Source organism: Schistocerca americana, chromosome 3, assembly GCF_021461395.2.
Source record: "Schistocerca americana isolate TAMUIC-IGC-003095 chromosome 3, iqSchAmer2.1, whole genome shotgun sequence".
Taxonomy (NCBI): Eukaryota; Metazoa; Arthropoda; class Insecta; order Orthoptera; family Acrididae; genus Schistocerca; species Schistocerca americana.
Window position 1 is genome coordinate 968,891,661 of NC_060121.1, and position 15,316 is coordinate 968,906,976.

Sequence of the window (15,316 nt, forward strand, 5' to 3'; positions counted from 1 at the left end):
CTGATGCTAGGGACGATTTTCACAGAAGGTACTTCAGCAAGCTAATTAAAACAGTGGCATTCACAGGAGCTGCTCGAATGCGTGACCAGTGGGCTGTATGTACGCAGTACATCGCCGGACAATTGATTGTCGTTCCGTTCGAAGGTTCCTGGCATTATCGCAATTGTACGACGGCAGTTATAGCGGCGAGGTCTTCTTCTGTTTCCATAACGGTGTCGAACATAAGCTGCTTCATATGCCTCTGGCACATGGCCACCTCGACCTATCCATCGATTCCCGAAGGTGGTTCTCAGCTGATTCCTCACAGCAAGGCTTAAAATGGCTGGCACCCCGCCGTGCTAGAAGTACATCCTTTGCCTAACATTCAGTGGTACATCCCCCAGCAGTTCTGCCAACACGTGTTCTGTACACAGAGCAGTTTTGAATGTCAGTACGCATTCCCAGTCAGTGCCACTGACAAAATGTTCCCTAACTTTACAAGTTGACTTCGGAGAACATATATTCCTTATGACATACATTTGTTTTGACGTTCTCTACCTCCTCCATTAATTTGAACGAATAGTTTCGGAACACCCTGTATACTTCGATATAATATCACGCAAATGTAATTCATTTTACGTCTCTTCTGGTAGGCTGTCCTACAACCATCTTCGATCTGATTCTACAAGCACAGACATACACCGCAAGCTAGCATACGGTACATGACGGAGGGTACCTTGTACCACTGCTAGTCATTCCCCTATTTCCTGCTCCACTCGCAAATGGAATGAGGGGAGACGACAGTTTATGCTTCTGCACGAATCTTGATTCCTCTTATGTTAGCTTTGCGCTCCTTGCGCGAGAGGTACATTGGTGGCAGTAAGACAGTTCTGCGATCTGTCACAATGGCGCTTCTCAAATCTTTCTCAATAGTGTTCGGTGGAAAGAACGCCGTCTTTCCTCCAGAGATTTTCATTTGAATTCTAGGAGCATTTCCGTAACACTTGCGTGTTGATCGAACCTAGCGGTAGCAAATCAAGTAACACACCTCTGAACGGCGTCGATGCCTTCCTTTAATCCTACCTGGCGGACATCCCAAACGCTCGAACACTACTCGAGAAAAGGTCGCACTAGTGTTCTATACGCGGTCTCCTTCATAGACGAGCTATACTTTCCTAGCGGTAGCGCTCTCGCTTCCCACGCCCGGGTTCCCGGGTTCGATTCCCGGCGGGGTCAGGGATTTTCTCTGCCTCGTGATGGCTGGGTGTTGTGTGCTGTCCTTAGGTTAGTTAGGTTTAAGTAGTTCTAAGTTCTAGGGGACTTATGACCACAGCAGTTGAGTCCCATAGTGCTCAGAGCCATTTTATACTTTCCTAGAATTCTCACAGTAAACCGGAGTCGTCTGTTCACCTTCCCTATAACCGACCCTGTGTCCTCCCTTCAGTTAATGTCGGGTTTGCACCGTTACGTCTCGATGTTAAATCGACATGACTGCAGTACACCACCAATACTCTGCTCTAACATTATGGGATTGTTTGTTTCCTTCCCATCTGCATCAACTTAGATTTCTCCACATTTACAGCAAGCTGTCATTCATCACACGAAACAGAAATCCTGTCGAAGCCATACTATATCCTTCCACAATCTATAAAAGATGACGATTTCCCGTACACTACAGCATCCTCAGCAAACAGTCGCAGATTGGTCTTTACCCTATACGTTAGATCGATTATGCGCACAGAGAACCAGGGTGGACCCATCACACTTCTCTGGGGCACTCCAGACGACAGCATCGTCACCTATACAGGGTGTATCATAATTAATGGCGTAAACATACACAGTTGAAAGTACACGATGTTGTAAAGCGCATGCTGGATGCTGGAAAAGTCTCGCTGTCAGAGTGTAAATTAATATAGTTTGTGTGGAAGTGTGTGTAGTGATACAACAACTGGACATCAAAATGGAGGCAGACAGATGGACACTAACCGAAAAAAGCCGACTATAATGTCGCAAGCCAGCACCCAGCATTATGCTAGCAATAATGATGTAACTTCCTGAAACCATCTGAAGATGAACCTGAAAAAGTTCGAAAACCGTTTCATGAAATGAAACGTAATTATTCAAAAAAGTGACTGGTTGCTGTTTTGTATAACTTATTTACATTCAATATACAGTCTCGGTTCTAAATGCCCATAATGGATAAGCATTATCACAAGCTTTGTGGCCGAAGCCGGCACTGGCTGTAGCTGTGAGCGAAGGGTCACCAACTCAGCCTGCATCTGAACACAGCAATCGAACTCCCTGTCCTTCTTAAGGACAACGGAAATATGATCCAGACAGCTATTAAAACGTAGAAGTGTGTCTGATAAATGCACACAGACTCGAGAAATTTAAGAGTCCAAACTAAAGAATACAGAGGAAATCCAGAATAAGTCTCTTCTTACGATAAGCTCCGTCAGCTCACAAACCAAACGGTGTGCTTCGATGTGCTGCTGCTGTGATGGAAGCTACCACTCGCGTATTTCCTTGAGTACTTCTTCGATGTATATTGTACTACTTACTTTACTTTACATGTGGCAAGGGCCTTATCGACCATACGCCTGCTCTATGAGCCTCTTCCATTTCTGCCTGTCCAATGCGCTGTTTGTCCAGTTGCTGCTGCTATTCATCCTCATTGTGTCCTCCCGAATGTCATCCCGCCATCTGATTCTGGGTCTCCCTCTTTTTCTCGTTCCTTCTATTGTTCTGCTGAATGCCACTCTAGGTAGTCTATTCTCTGCCATTCTTGCTATATGGCCTGCCCAATCCAACCTTCTCCTCTTGAGCACTTCGGCGATATTACAGTGTTTATACAGCCCTCTTAATTCTTCATTTCTTCTTATTCTCCATTCCATGTTATTTTCGTCGTATACAGGTCCAAAAATTTTCCTTAGTACTTTTCTTTCGAATATTAACAGTTTTTCTTCATCTTTCTTTCTAAATATTAATGTTTCACATCCATATAACATCACAGGTATAATGGTCGATTGATATAAGCGGATTTTGAAGTTACTGCTAACAAGGAAACCTCCCCATCGCACACCCCTCAGATTTAGTTATAAGTTGGCACAGTGGATAGGTCCTGAAAAACTGAACACAGATCAATCGAGAAAACAGGAAGAAGTTGTGTGGAACTATGAAAAAAATAAGCAAAACATACAAATTGAGTAGTCCATGGGCAATATAGGCAACATCAACGAGAGTGTGAGTTCAGGAGCGCCGTGGTCCTGTGGTTAACGTGAGCAGCTGCGGAACGAGAGGTCATTGGTTCAATTCTTCCCTCGAGTGAAAAGTTTAATTTTTTATTTTAAGACAATTATTATCTGTCCCTCCGTCCGTCCGATGCGAGGTAACTGCACCATAGTATGGGGACGCTACACCTAAACGAACACCGAAACACACGACGTCAGTCGACTACAGCTCACGGAAGAGAGAGTATTCCTGCTAACGAGGCTCCCTGGCTGGCTGTTGACTGTTCGCTACTTTGGACGAGAGTGCATTAAAGACGTGAGATGTATTCCGTGGGCAATATGAATCCAGCTCGCGACGTCAATAACAATCGCATGGTTGTACGGTGCGGTCGCAAAACACAGACACTAAACTTATTACAGTGAACAGAGGCGTCAATGAACGAACGGACTGATCATAACTTTGCGAAAATAAAGTAAACTTTTCACTCGAGGGAAGACTTGAACCAAGGACCTCTCGTTCCGCAGGTGCTCACGCTAACCACGGGACCACGGCGCTCCTGAGCTCACATCATCCTTGATGTTGCCTATCTTGCGCGTGGACTGCTCAGTTTGTATATTTTGCTTATTTTTTTCATAGTTCCACACAACTCCTTCCTGTTTTCTCGATTGATCTGTGTTCAGTTTTTCAAGGCCTATCCACTGTGCCAACTTATAACTAAATCTGAGGGGGTGCGATGGGGAGGTTCCCTTGTAAGTGATCTTTTTCTTAGAATTTGGATTAAACTAAAAAGTGTCTTGTTTGCTGCTGATAAACAGTCATCTATTTCTATATCTGTTCTGTTGTTATTACTAAAAATACTTCCTAGGTTCTTGAAGTGGTCAACAGTCTTGAAATTGAATCCATCTACAGTCAGAGGTGCATCTTTTCTGGTTTTCTTACTTATGGGCAGGTATTCTGTCTTTTCTTCATTAACATGTAATCCTGTTTTCTCAGAAATTTTGTACTAATTTTTCATCATTCTGATCAATTCTCTTTTGGAACTACTTATTGGTGCTACATCATCTGCATAGGCAAGTCTTTTAATGTTCACATCCTGTAGCTTGTAATGGTACTTGAATTACGTAACCATTACGGCACCTCACCTGAACCTCTCGATACCAGTAATATTCCACTGTTTTTCTGTAAAGTAGTTAACATATTTCTGAGACAACATTCAGATTTGATTTCATTTGTGATACATCGATATGTTTATATTGCAATGATATTATTCTTATGTGTATTCTTTCTTTTGTCACCATGATCTTTGACGTACTTGTAACTCTGATTTTTGGGCCCGTAAGCGATAGTTAGTTAGTTGTTAACTTGTTAGAGAGTCGGACCTTGAGAGAGTCTAAGTGTTGGACGTTATGTTGGAAAGATGCATATTGTAGTTGGCTTATAAAATCTGAGGAAGATGTTTTCAAGTATGTTTTGCATTGTGAAGTGATGTTTTGTGTTTACGTGATATTGCAATTAAAAGGAAGTGTTACTTAAATTCGGAGTGCTGATTGCTTTTTTTTACATCACCATTGTCCTGCAAAAGTGTAATCTTGAAGAATGTTTTCTGAAGCGCATCTACAAAACTTTTGAATATAGCAGAATAAAACCTAGGCCTCTTTGCATCCGAGCTTGGAATCATAACCACCTAGATTTTACGACGAGACCAGCGTGGGAAACACAAAATGATGACCATTAACTGTGCTCTACTGACACCTGCCACATAATACGACTGTTGTTGCCCGATAATGCAGTATTTAGCAGCGTGAGCAACACCACAATAGTTATTAAAATTTTGACCTTTGTTGTGGTAGGGTTGTTAGAAGCTGGATCCCTTGTGGACTGGTTTTAGAAAATTCTCTATCAATCTTCTCTAGGACATAACCAGCTGAAAATGCTTCCAGCACCAGAGAGTACGTCTGTACAAAAAGGATCATCATCATCTTGATATACATCTGAGTTTCTTTGGAGAGTGCAGTTGTCTGGGGTTTTTCGCTCGCCAGTTCGTTCAAGGCAGCAGGCGGCCGCGGCTGCCCACACGGCTGGGTCAGGCAGACTCACCAAACGCGATCCCTCATTTGGAGGCGAGTCACGTCGGCCGCCTATAAATCGGATGTGGGGGCAGCCCGGGGGCCCGGCGCTGGGACGGAAGAGACCAGCGGCCGCAGGAAGCGGAAACGCGTGCGCCGACTGCCGCCGCTGGCCTGGAATTTCCGTCATTGTGACGCACTATCTGGAAGCTCCTACGGCTCAGTACCAGCCGCTCTTATCCTTTTTGTCTCCGCCGCCTTCGTACCGCCAGATAACTACGTACCACAGGTGTTTCTTGTTGTGGGTTGGCAGGAGAGCCAACACCGTGTTACTAGAGGAGGCCGAAATGCACGCGTTTCAGCTCACGCAGGCTGGCGTGAGTAGGGAAGAACTATACTGACGTGAGGTCTGGAACATGACAAAGAATTAGAATTCGGAAAGCGGACGTAATTAGTGTGATATTTAACTTTAATCCATTAATGATGAACGTCGCTCTTGACGGTACATGATTTACAATATTATCTGTTCAGAAGACATATAGTAACTGAATATGGCGCCTTGCTAGGTCGTAGCAAATGACGTAGCTGAAGGCTATGCTCAACTGTCGTCTCTGCAATTGAGAGCGTATGTAGACAGTGAACCATCGCTAGCAAAGTCGCCTGTCCAACTGGGCCGAGTGCTAGGGAGTCTCTCTAGACTAGACCTGCCGTGTGGCGGCGCTCGCTCTGCAATCACTGATAGTGGCGACACGCGGGGTCCGACGTATACTAACCGACCGCGGCCCATTTAAAGGCCTAGCAAGTGTGGTGTCTGGCGGTCACACCACATTTATAGCGGGTTAAATCAGCATAAATTGCAGCAGAAGTCCGATAATAGAAGTACGAGGGTAAGTCAATTATTATCCGCAAAGTAGTTATATGGTTAAAATGGCTCTGAGCCCTATGGGACTTAACATCTGAGGTCATCAGTCCGCTAGAACTTAGGACTACTTAAACCTAACTAACCTAAGGACACCACACACATCCATGCCCGAGGCAGGATTCGAACCTGCGACCGTAGCGGTCTCGCGGTTCCAGACTGTAGCGCCTAGAACCGCTTGGCCACTCGGGCCGGCAAAGTAGTTATAAAATGTTATCGTAATCAAATAGGAAACTTACAAGAACATCATTTTTCGACAAAGTCTCCTTGCATTTCAACACACTTGGTCCATCGTTGTACAAGCATCCTCAAGATTCTCGGTTGACCTACGAGCGAGGAATGCAGCGCGTCTTTCACTGCTTCGTCCGAGGCAAATCGACGGCCCCTTAATGACTCTTTGAGTGGACCAAACAAGTCATAGTCAGAAGGGGTAAGATTGGGATTACATAGAGGATGAGTTTCTGGAGCGTTTCAGCAGTGTGGTCAGCAGTATGCGGACGGGCATTGTCGTGAAACAACACAACACCTTTTGACAGCAATCCTCGGCGTTTGCTTCCAATTGCAGGCTTTAGCATCTGACTGTTTATTGTTGTGCCCCTTTCCCCACAGTGCTCCAGTACTGGACCTTGTCCGTTCATAAAAACCGTAAGCATCAGTTTTCCTGCGGAGGGTTGGGTCTTGAGCTTTTTCTTGCACGGCGAATTTGGATTTTCCCATTCCATACTCTGCCGTTTACTCTCGGGTTCGTAATGATGGACCCATGTTCAAATGGCTCTGAGCACTATGGGACTTAACATCTCAGGTCATCAGTCCCCTAGAACTTAGAACTACTTAAACCTAACTAACCTAAGGACATCACACAACACCCAGTCATCACAAGGCAGAGAAAATCCCTGACCCCGCCGGGAATCGAACCCGGGCGCGGGAAGCGAGAACGCTACCACACGACCACGAGCTGCGGACATCGAAACCGGGACCCTGAGATCCAGAGGCAGCAAAGCTAGCCACGAGACCACGAGCTGCGGACACACACATGTAGGCCTGGTATTAGATTGTGAAGCCAAGCGGTTTGTTGGACAGTGGTGTTTCAGTGAATGAGGTGGACTTCTTTATTGTTATTTCATCCCATTCCCTCCTTACGGACGACGTGTGCGTTGTCAGCTGCACAATATTCTGCTCTTCACCCACAACTATTTAAAAAAACAGAACAAAGATGAGGGGAAAAAAACATTAGGACTGTTTTGCTTTCTGTAAATTAAAAATCAAAGACGGACGGCTATCATCATCATCATCATCATCATCACCATCACCATCACCACCACCATCATCTTCTTCACTTCAAGCATTAGGCCTTTTTCCGTTTTGCCTGATATGATATCCATCGCTTCCTCCGTTTTCCTTGACTACTTCTCCCAACTGTCTTAAATCTTATCTGGAGAGGGAATATTTCGCAACTAATTCTTTCAAGTTGGCCATTCCAGTTTTTCCTATTTTCTGGTATTTTATTGAGGGTATTAAATATACGCAGTTCTTCCCGAATTTCAAAATCTGTCGGCTCTTGCGCATCCCTTTACTGCTCTCAGAAGCCCCATCTTCACTGCCTGCATAAGACTTCCTGGACGTTTACTTTTAACCCACGATTCTCTTCCGTAAACAAGCAGTGGAACTGCCATTTCATTCTCCGTTTTTTCCTTGTTTTATTTTTTTAGGCATCTGTTTATTGTTCCACATATATTCCAAAACATTGTTACTTGCTTCTGTATGTCTAAGTCATACTCAAATGGCTGTCACAACTTAAACAGTCAAAGTTTTTAACCTGTTCTATTGTTGATCACAATTTTTGTCGGTGCAGAATATTTCCCATTGTCTTCCGTTTTTATCAAACCTTCGGGAACCTTATTCAATAAATGTAATCCGTTTGTAGGTCACCATTATAAGCCAGCAATGTGGTGTAGTCTGCATGTGAAAGGCAATTCAAGCGGTAATTACTGTTAATCTTTAATTCCTCCGTTAAAAATCTCCTATTTCCGACTGCGTCATATAAATAAATGTTAAAAAGTGGGTGAATTGCTGCACGCTTGTCTTACGCCTTTGTTTGTGGCTATAGGGTAAAAACATTTAAAAACGAAAATATATACATTTTAAAAACATACCGCTGAAAGATGAAATTCTTATTTGAAAAAGCACTGAAGCACTGCACTTTCCCTTAAAATCTGAAGTTCCTGCACTGGGAAAGCTCCCCCCCCCCCCGCGCACACACACACACACACACACACACACACACACACACACACACCGAATGCGCGTTCTTGTATACTTCGTCGCTTTTTGGTGACCTTGACCGCGGAAGTCAACGCTCAGTGGTGTGCCGGAATAAAGCCCGATCTGTGGTCAGAATTCAAACCACAATTACTGCTTGCTGTCAGCAACAGTTCGGAAAGAGTGTTACGAAACTACAGTTACGATAGCGTTAATCACTGTAATCTGCCATCTTAGTTTTTGCTTATCTTCCGGAAACCTTTTACGTGCATTCACCTCTGGCGTCATAAGTTCCTAGGTCATTACATTACAGTTTATTCAGTTTCGAGCAAATTACTAGTTTCCTTGGTTTAATTTTATTTGTGCTTGTTACAGTTTAATACTCCACCAGCTGCAGGAATGTTTATCGACAGAAAACTTTACCAGTTTCGAAAGAGCGGAGGAGTGAATCGGCTTGATCGTAGTTTTGAACTCACCTAAAATGTCAGATTTTGAAACCCAAATCCTCTTAAAACAGAGGACATAAGTTTACAGCTACTCCGTCCCTCTCTCGGCCCTTCTAATTTTACTATTCTATGTTGTCTTCTTTTCCCCTCTTCGCTTTTCGTCTGCAAGCGTGCAACTACTATTTCTACGTAGTCAGTCCAGGGAAGTACCGAAGGGACGGCGCGAGATGGGGCCCCTGCCAAGGTCGCAGGCACAGGGGTTGGGGGGGGGGGGGATAGAGAGGAAGGTGCGCAAAAAATGACCGGGGGCCAAAACAGAAGGAATGGAAAAAGACTGTTTAATTGAAGATAAAAACTGCTTCAAACCAAGGATGGGTGAAAGCACAAATTTAGTTACCCGTTGATGTAATACGCCACAGATGATATACTTGACGTCAATGACGTAACTAATGAGTTTGCCTCGCTCAAAGGAAAGAAATGCGAAGTAAAACTGCAATAAAAACACAATTCCTGGATAGGTATATATATTTCAGCTCTCAAATACTTTCTTATTCTTTTATTAGATCCTTACTACTTTATTTTCAGAAGTACAGCGAGCAGTCACTTCGTGTTTTTATTTATGTCAATATGCATTTCGGGCTTTCACCAATCTTCAATTGGCGTGATACGTATTTGAATCGTCAGTAAGCAGCACATCGTTAAAATATCGACAGAAATTTATATGCAGCAGCTAGCCTGTACAAAACTAACCATTTTGCTTAGCTTGTGCACTTAACCAGTTGTTGGTTGATTGATTTGGAAGAGGAGGAGGAGGAGGAGGAGGAGGACGGTGGGGGGGGGGGGGCGGCGGCGGCGACAAACAGATGCTTCGGTCCTATTGGATTATGAAAATATGGAGAAGGAAGTCGGCAGTGTTCTTTCAAAGGAATCGTCCCGGCATTGTGTGAAGCGATTTAGGGAAATGACGAAAAACCTAAATCAGGATGGTCGGACGTGGGTTTGAACCGTCATCCTCGCGAATGCGAGTCCACTGTGCTAACCATTGCGCTACCTCGCTCGGTTCCGCTGGTTGTATATTTACTATATATTACTCGGTGTATGTACTTACTTTCTACTCTGCTTGTTATTACTCCGATTTTCCTATTTATAGATGTGGCACCAAACGATTTTCCACTTGTATCTTGCACAGAAAGAGCGCCGTATCTGCCATGTTCCTGACTGACATCTTTGTTTACATCGGAAAATTATATCTATGGTCATAGTTAAATTTGACTTACAGGCACCGAAAATACAATTTCTAATTTTAGTGTCTGTATGACTAAAAAGAAAATATTAATTGTTTAGTGTGAATGTGCTGAGTGTTCTGTGTGGTTATTAAATATGTGCAGTATTGACTGTTTAATACGATTATACTGAAGGTTACAAAAATAATGTAGCACATTTTATATAAACAAATTAATGTTACATATTTTACGCAGAGTTGGAGTGACATTTACAAGCAATAAAGGCAACACAACACACACAATGTAGAACCACTATAAGCTTTGGATGGGCTCGTAATGGATAATGTTTTTCTTTTTTTCACGAGTGTATTTAGTGTGTGGTTGTATGAGCTAATTAAGGAAATTTCTTAGAAAAATTTTGTTGCGTAGTTGCTGCACTCACTGGACAGTGTGTCTAAGGCGTTCAGTATGACGGGGTTGCCTACAAACACGTCTCTGAAGATTGTCTGGTTGAAGGCATATGCGACTTTACAGTCAACTACAAAGAACATCTTTTAAGAAAAAAAATGGTACTAGCACCCAAAATTCGTCTTTTGCTGACCACCTACAGATTACAGGTCACGCGCCTAAAGCTATTCACAATATCAACATTTTGCATACTGAGAAGAAAGAGCGTAGATGAGATTTTCTCGAAGAATTAGAAATGTTTAAACATCTTTCTCGAAATGATGGCCTCATTCTCAATGAGCAGCTACAATTACGTAATAAAAGCTTCCTCAACAGTATAAAGCCTTTACTTGATATTTGATTTCGTGATCCCTCTTGCAGTTACCGAAATATTTCTTCTAAGTCGATTCATAACTGTTTGTTCATTAAATGGTTTATATTAACTACGTTTCATGTTATGCCGTTTTTCTATTCGCTGAGTTATTCAGCTCCCTTCGTAATTCTGTAATGGCGTTTTTCAGCCTTTATTGTACTTCTAAGCTCCTATGTAGACAAATTATTACCATGTCTGCTGCTGTCAGATAATATATTGCCTCTTACTTCATGTTTCACACATTTCACCTGTCTACATTTGGAATGTTAAATAGCCGGTTTGTATTTGCGGCTACTAGGCTGCTTCGGGGTGGCATTATGTAGGGCTGACCTATGCCGCTGGTGGTCATGGAAGGCGTCGTTAACAGCTGTACGATACGTGAATGCCATCCTCCAACCGACAGTGCAACCATATCGGCAGCATATTGGCGAGGCATTCTCCATGGACGACAATTCGTGCCCCCATCATGCACACCTTGTGAATGACTTTCTTCAGGATAACATCATCACTTGACGAGAGTTGCCATCATGTTCTCCAGACATGAAGCCTATCGAACATGCCTGGGATAGACTGAGAAGGCTGTTTATGGGCGACGTGGCCTACCAACCACTCTGAGGGATCTACGCCGAATTGCATTGAGAAGTGGAACAATCTGGGCGAAAGGTGCCTCGATGAACTTGTGGATAGTATGCCACGTTGAATACAGGCATGCATCAATGCAAGAGGACGTGCTACTGGGTATTAGTGGTACTGACGTTTTCAGCAATCTGGACCACCGCCTCTGAAAGTCTCGCTGTATGGTGGTACAACATGAAATGTGTGGTTTTCATTAGCAGTAAAAAGGGCGGAAATGATGTTTATTTTGATCTCTATTCCAATTTTCTGTAGAGGTTCCGGAACTCTCGGAATCGAGGTGATGCACATCTTTTTTTTGATGTGTGAAGTTTGTGCTGCAATTGCGTCACTTCTTTGAACTAAAAACTCTCTTCTTAACATGTCTGCAACCACCATCTTTTAAAATTCTTTACATTGACAAAGCACTTACCATCGAAGCCAATTTTCTCCTGTGTGCCACCCCTGTGGCTGAGTGGTTCTAGGCACTTCAGACCGGAACCGCACTGCTGCTACGGTCGCAGGTTCGAATCCTGCCTCGCGCATGGATGTGTGTGATGTCCTTAGGTTTCAGTAGTTCTAAGTCTAGGGGACTGATGACCTCAGATTTTAAGTTCATAAATGGTTCAAATGGCTCTGAGCACTATGGGACTTAACTTCTGAGGTCATGAGTCCCTTCGACTTAGAACTACTTAAACCTAAGGACATCATGCACATCCATGCCCGAGGCAGGATTCGAACCAGCGACCGTAGCGGTTGCGCGGTTCCAGACTGTAGGGCCTAGAACCGCTCGGCCACTCTAGCTGGCTCAGATGTTAGGTCCCATAGTGCTTAGAGGCATTTGAACCATATTCTCCTGAGTAACTGCAACAAATTTTTGTTATGTCGGGCATTCGTCATTCACATGGAACACTTTTAAACATCGTTAAAACCATCCATTTGTGTTAAAGGTTCCTTGCGATTTTGATGCTTTCGAGGCGACGCTAAATCAACTTTTTCTACAGTTCCTACTGTTCTGACACTTTTGTTTAGAATTCTTTTTACAGTTCTCTTGGCGACACCACAGGGTTCTCGAGTCCGTTCTTGTGTCTTTAAATGTCAGCAGTAGGAGACGTGCTTGAAAAAGTTATAAATGTGGTAAATAATCCCTCTTGCCTGCTTATGAAGCACTTCACATTTATTGCCACGACGTGACTCTTTTTAACCGTACTTAAACATTTACAGGTACACATTCACAGGTATACTGCTACAAGAAAAAAAGGAAACGAAATAAAAAAAACTGACAGCTGGATGAATAATATGGTTGTCGCGAAGTACGGCAACAGTGCAACATGTAGGGGTGAGATCCTCGCTGTCTAACCGTAACTCGGTGCTAGTCACTCGGAAAGAGAATGAATATTATTGGTTGCCAGTGGCTAGTGGAGGGGGTTGCGCAGAACGGGGCCGCCTTGCTACATGACGTGGACTTCAACAAAAGCAGAGGTAACAATAGATCTTTGTGGATGGTTCCTTCCAAGTGTGAGCGTGGCGTGACTCCACGTAATATTTACAAAAAATGTGAGCGCAGGCTTTAGTTTAGAACGGCACTTCTACATCTACATCTACATTTACATTTATGCTCCGCAAGCCACTCAACGGTGTGTGGCGGAGGGCACTTTACGTGCCACTATCATTACCTCCCTTTTCTGTTCCAGTCGCGTATGGTTCGCGGGAAGAACGACTGTCTGAAAGCCTCCGTGCGCGCTCGAATCTCTCTAATTTTACATTCGTGATCTCCTCGGGAGATATTGGTAGGGAGAAGCAATATATTCGATACCTCATCCAGAAACGCACCCTCTCGAAACCTGGACAGCAAGCTACACCGCGATGCAGAGCGCCTCTCTTGCAGAGTCTGCCACTTGAGTTTGCTAAACATCTCCGCAACGCTATCACGCTTAGCAAATAACCCTGTGACGAAACGCGCCGCTCTTCTTTGGATCTTCTCTATCTCCTCCGTCAACCCGATCTGGTACGGATCCCACACTGATGAGCAATATTCAAGTATAGGTCGAACGAGTGTTTTGTGACCCACCTCCTTTGTTGATGGACTACATTTTCTAAGGACTCTCCCAATGAGTCTCAACCTGGCACCTGCCTTACCAGCAATTAATTTTATATGATCATTCCACTTGAAATCATTCCGTACGCATACCCCCAGATATTTTACAGAAGTAACTGCTAGCAGTGTTTGTTCCGCTATCATATAATCATACAATAAAGGATCCTTCTTTCTATGTATTCGTAATACATTACATTTGTCTATGTTAAGGGTCAGTTGTCACTCCCTGCACCAAGTGCCTATCCGCTGCAGATGTTCCTGCATTTCGCTGCAATTTTTTAATGTTGCAACTTCTCTGTATACTACAGCATCATCCGTGAAAAGCCGCATGGAACTTCCGACACTACTAGGTCATTTATATATATTGTGAAAAGCAATGGTCCCATAACAGTCCCCTGTGGCATGAAAGAGGTTACTTTGTCTGTAGACGTCTCTCCATTGATAACAACATGCTGTGCTCTGTTTGCTAAAAACTCTTCAATCCAGCCACACAGCTGGTCTGATATTCCGTACGCTCTTACTTTGTTTATCAGGCGACAGTGCGGCACTATATCGAACGCCTTCCAGAAGTCGAGGAAAATAGCATCTACCTGGGAGCCCGTATCTAATATTTTCTGGGTCTCACGAACAAATAAAGCAACTCGGGTCTCACACGATCGCAGTCTCCGGAACCTGTGTCGATTCCTACAGAGTAGATTCTGGGTTCCCAGAAATGACACGATACGCGAGCAAAAAACGTGTTCTAAAATTCTACAACAGATCGATGTCAGAGATATAGGCCTACAGTTCCCCTCCAGCGCTCAGCATTTCCCCTAGAGCGCCTGCTCGCAACCCCCACCACTACCGCACTCCCCACGCGTGCCCTGCTGACTTGTACGTTATTCTGCGCGCACTCTACTCCCCTGTACTAAGCGGCCGCTGTTTTTCTCGCTGTTGCAGAACTTCCGCGACCAGCGCATCGACGGGTGCGCGCTGCCGCTGCTGACGGAGGAGCACATGACGGGGGCGCTGGGCATGCGCCTGGGCCCCGCACTCAAGCTGCGCGCCGCGCTCGCCAGGCGCCTCGGCCAGTGCGCCGCCTGCGCGCATTGCCTCCACTGCCACGCACCGCAGCCCGCGCTGGCGCAGACGCAGGCGAGCGCGGCCGCCGCCTCCGCCGGCCACTCGCCCGCCTCCAGGCCGGCCAGCACCGGCGTCTAGGAGCCCCACTGCCTGCGGCGACCGACGAGCGTCAGCGGGGAAACTTCCGACGAAGCAGTTTCTGCGATCGGACAGTGCTTGTCTGCCTGGCCACACGGACTCCAAGACCTAGCTGGGCGCCACTGCGAAGACTCGTGGTGTGTTTGTGCGGCAGAAAAATTCCCATCCACGTTTCAAAAAGATTACTCCGATATCGCAAGACTATAAAGAATCGAAACCGGGGGTAAACTTTAACTTGCACGTAGACAGGACCGTTCGAGAACATTTTACCACACAAGCGGTGCCCACTCTCAGTTTGACGCCCCAAGTGGCTGCCAGTAACTCCGATACCTTCAGCTGCCCCTCTCAGCTTGGCACCCCAACTGCACCTTTTGTCACTTGGCCCTTAAACTGGCCCTGCACATACAAAGTTTTTATTTTCAGAACCACCATACAATTTTACAAGAGACTTTTACATGCATGT

The 15,316-nt window shown here is 44.7% G+C and overlaps 1 protein-coding gene across 1 annotated transcript in view; it reads left to right on the plus strand.

Annotated features, from left to right (window-relative positions):
• LOC124606594 (mucin-1) overlaps positions 1-14,853 on the plus strand; it is a 418,176-nt gene extending 403,323 nt beyond the window's left edge. Inside the window, exon 8 of the mRNA XM_047138578.1 lies at positions 14,593-14,853. Coding sequence (XP_046994534.1) covers positions 14,593-14,853 — 261 coding nt within the window. The remainder of the gene's footprint in view (positions 1-14,592) is intronic.
• Positions 14,854-15,316: the final 463 nt, after the last annotated feature.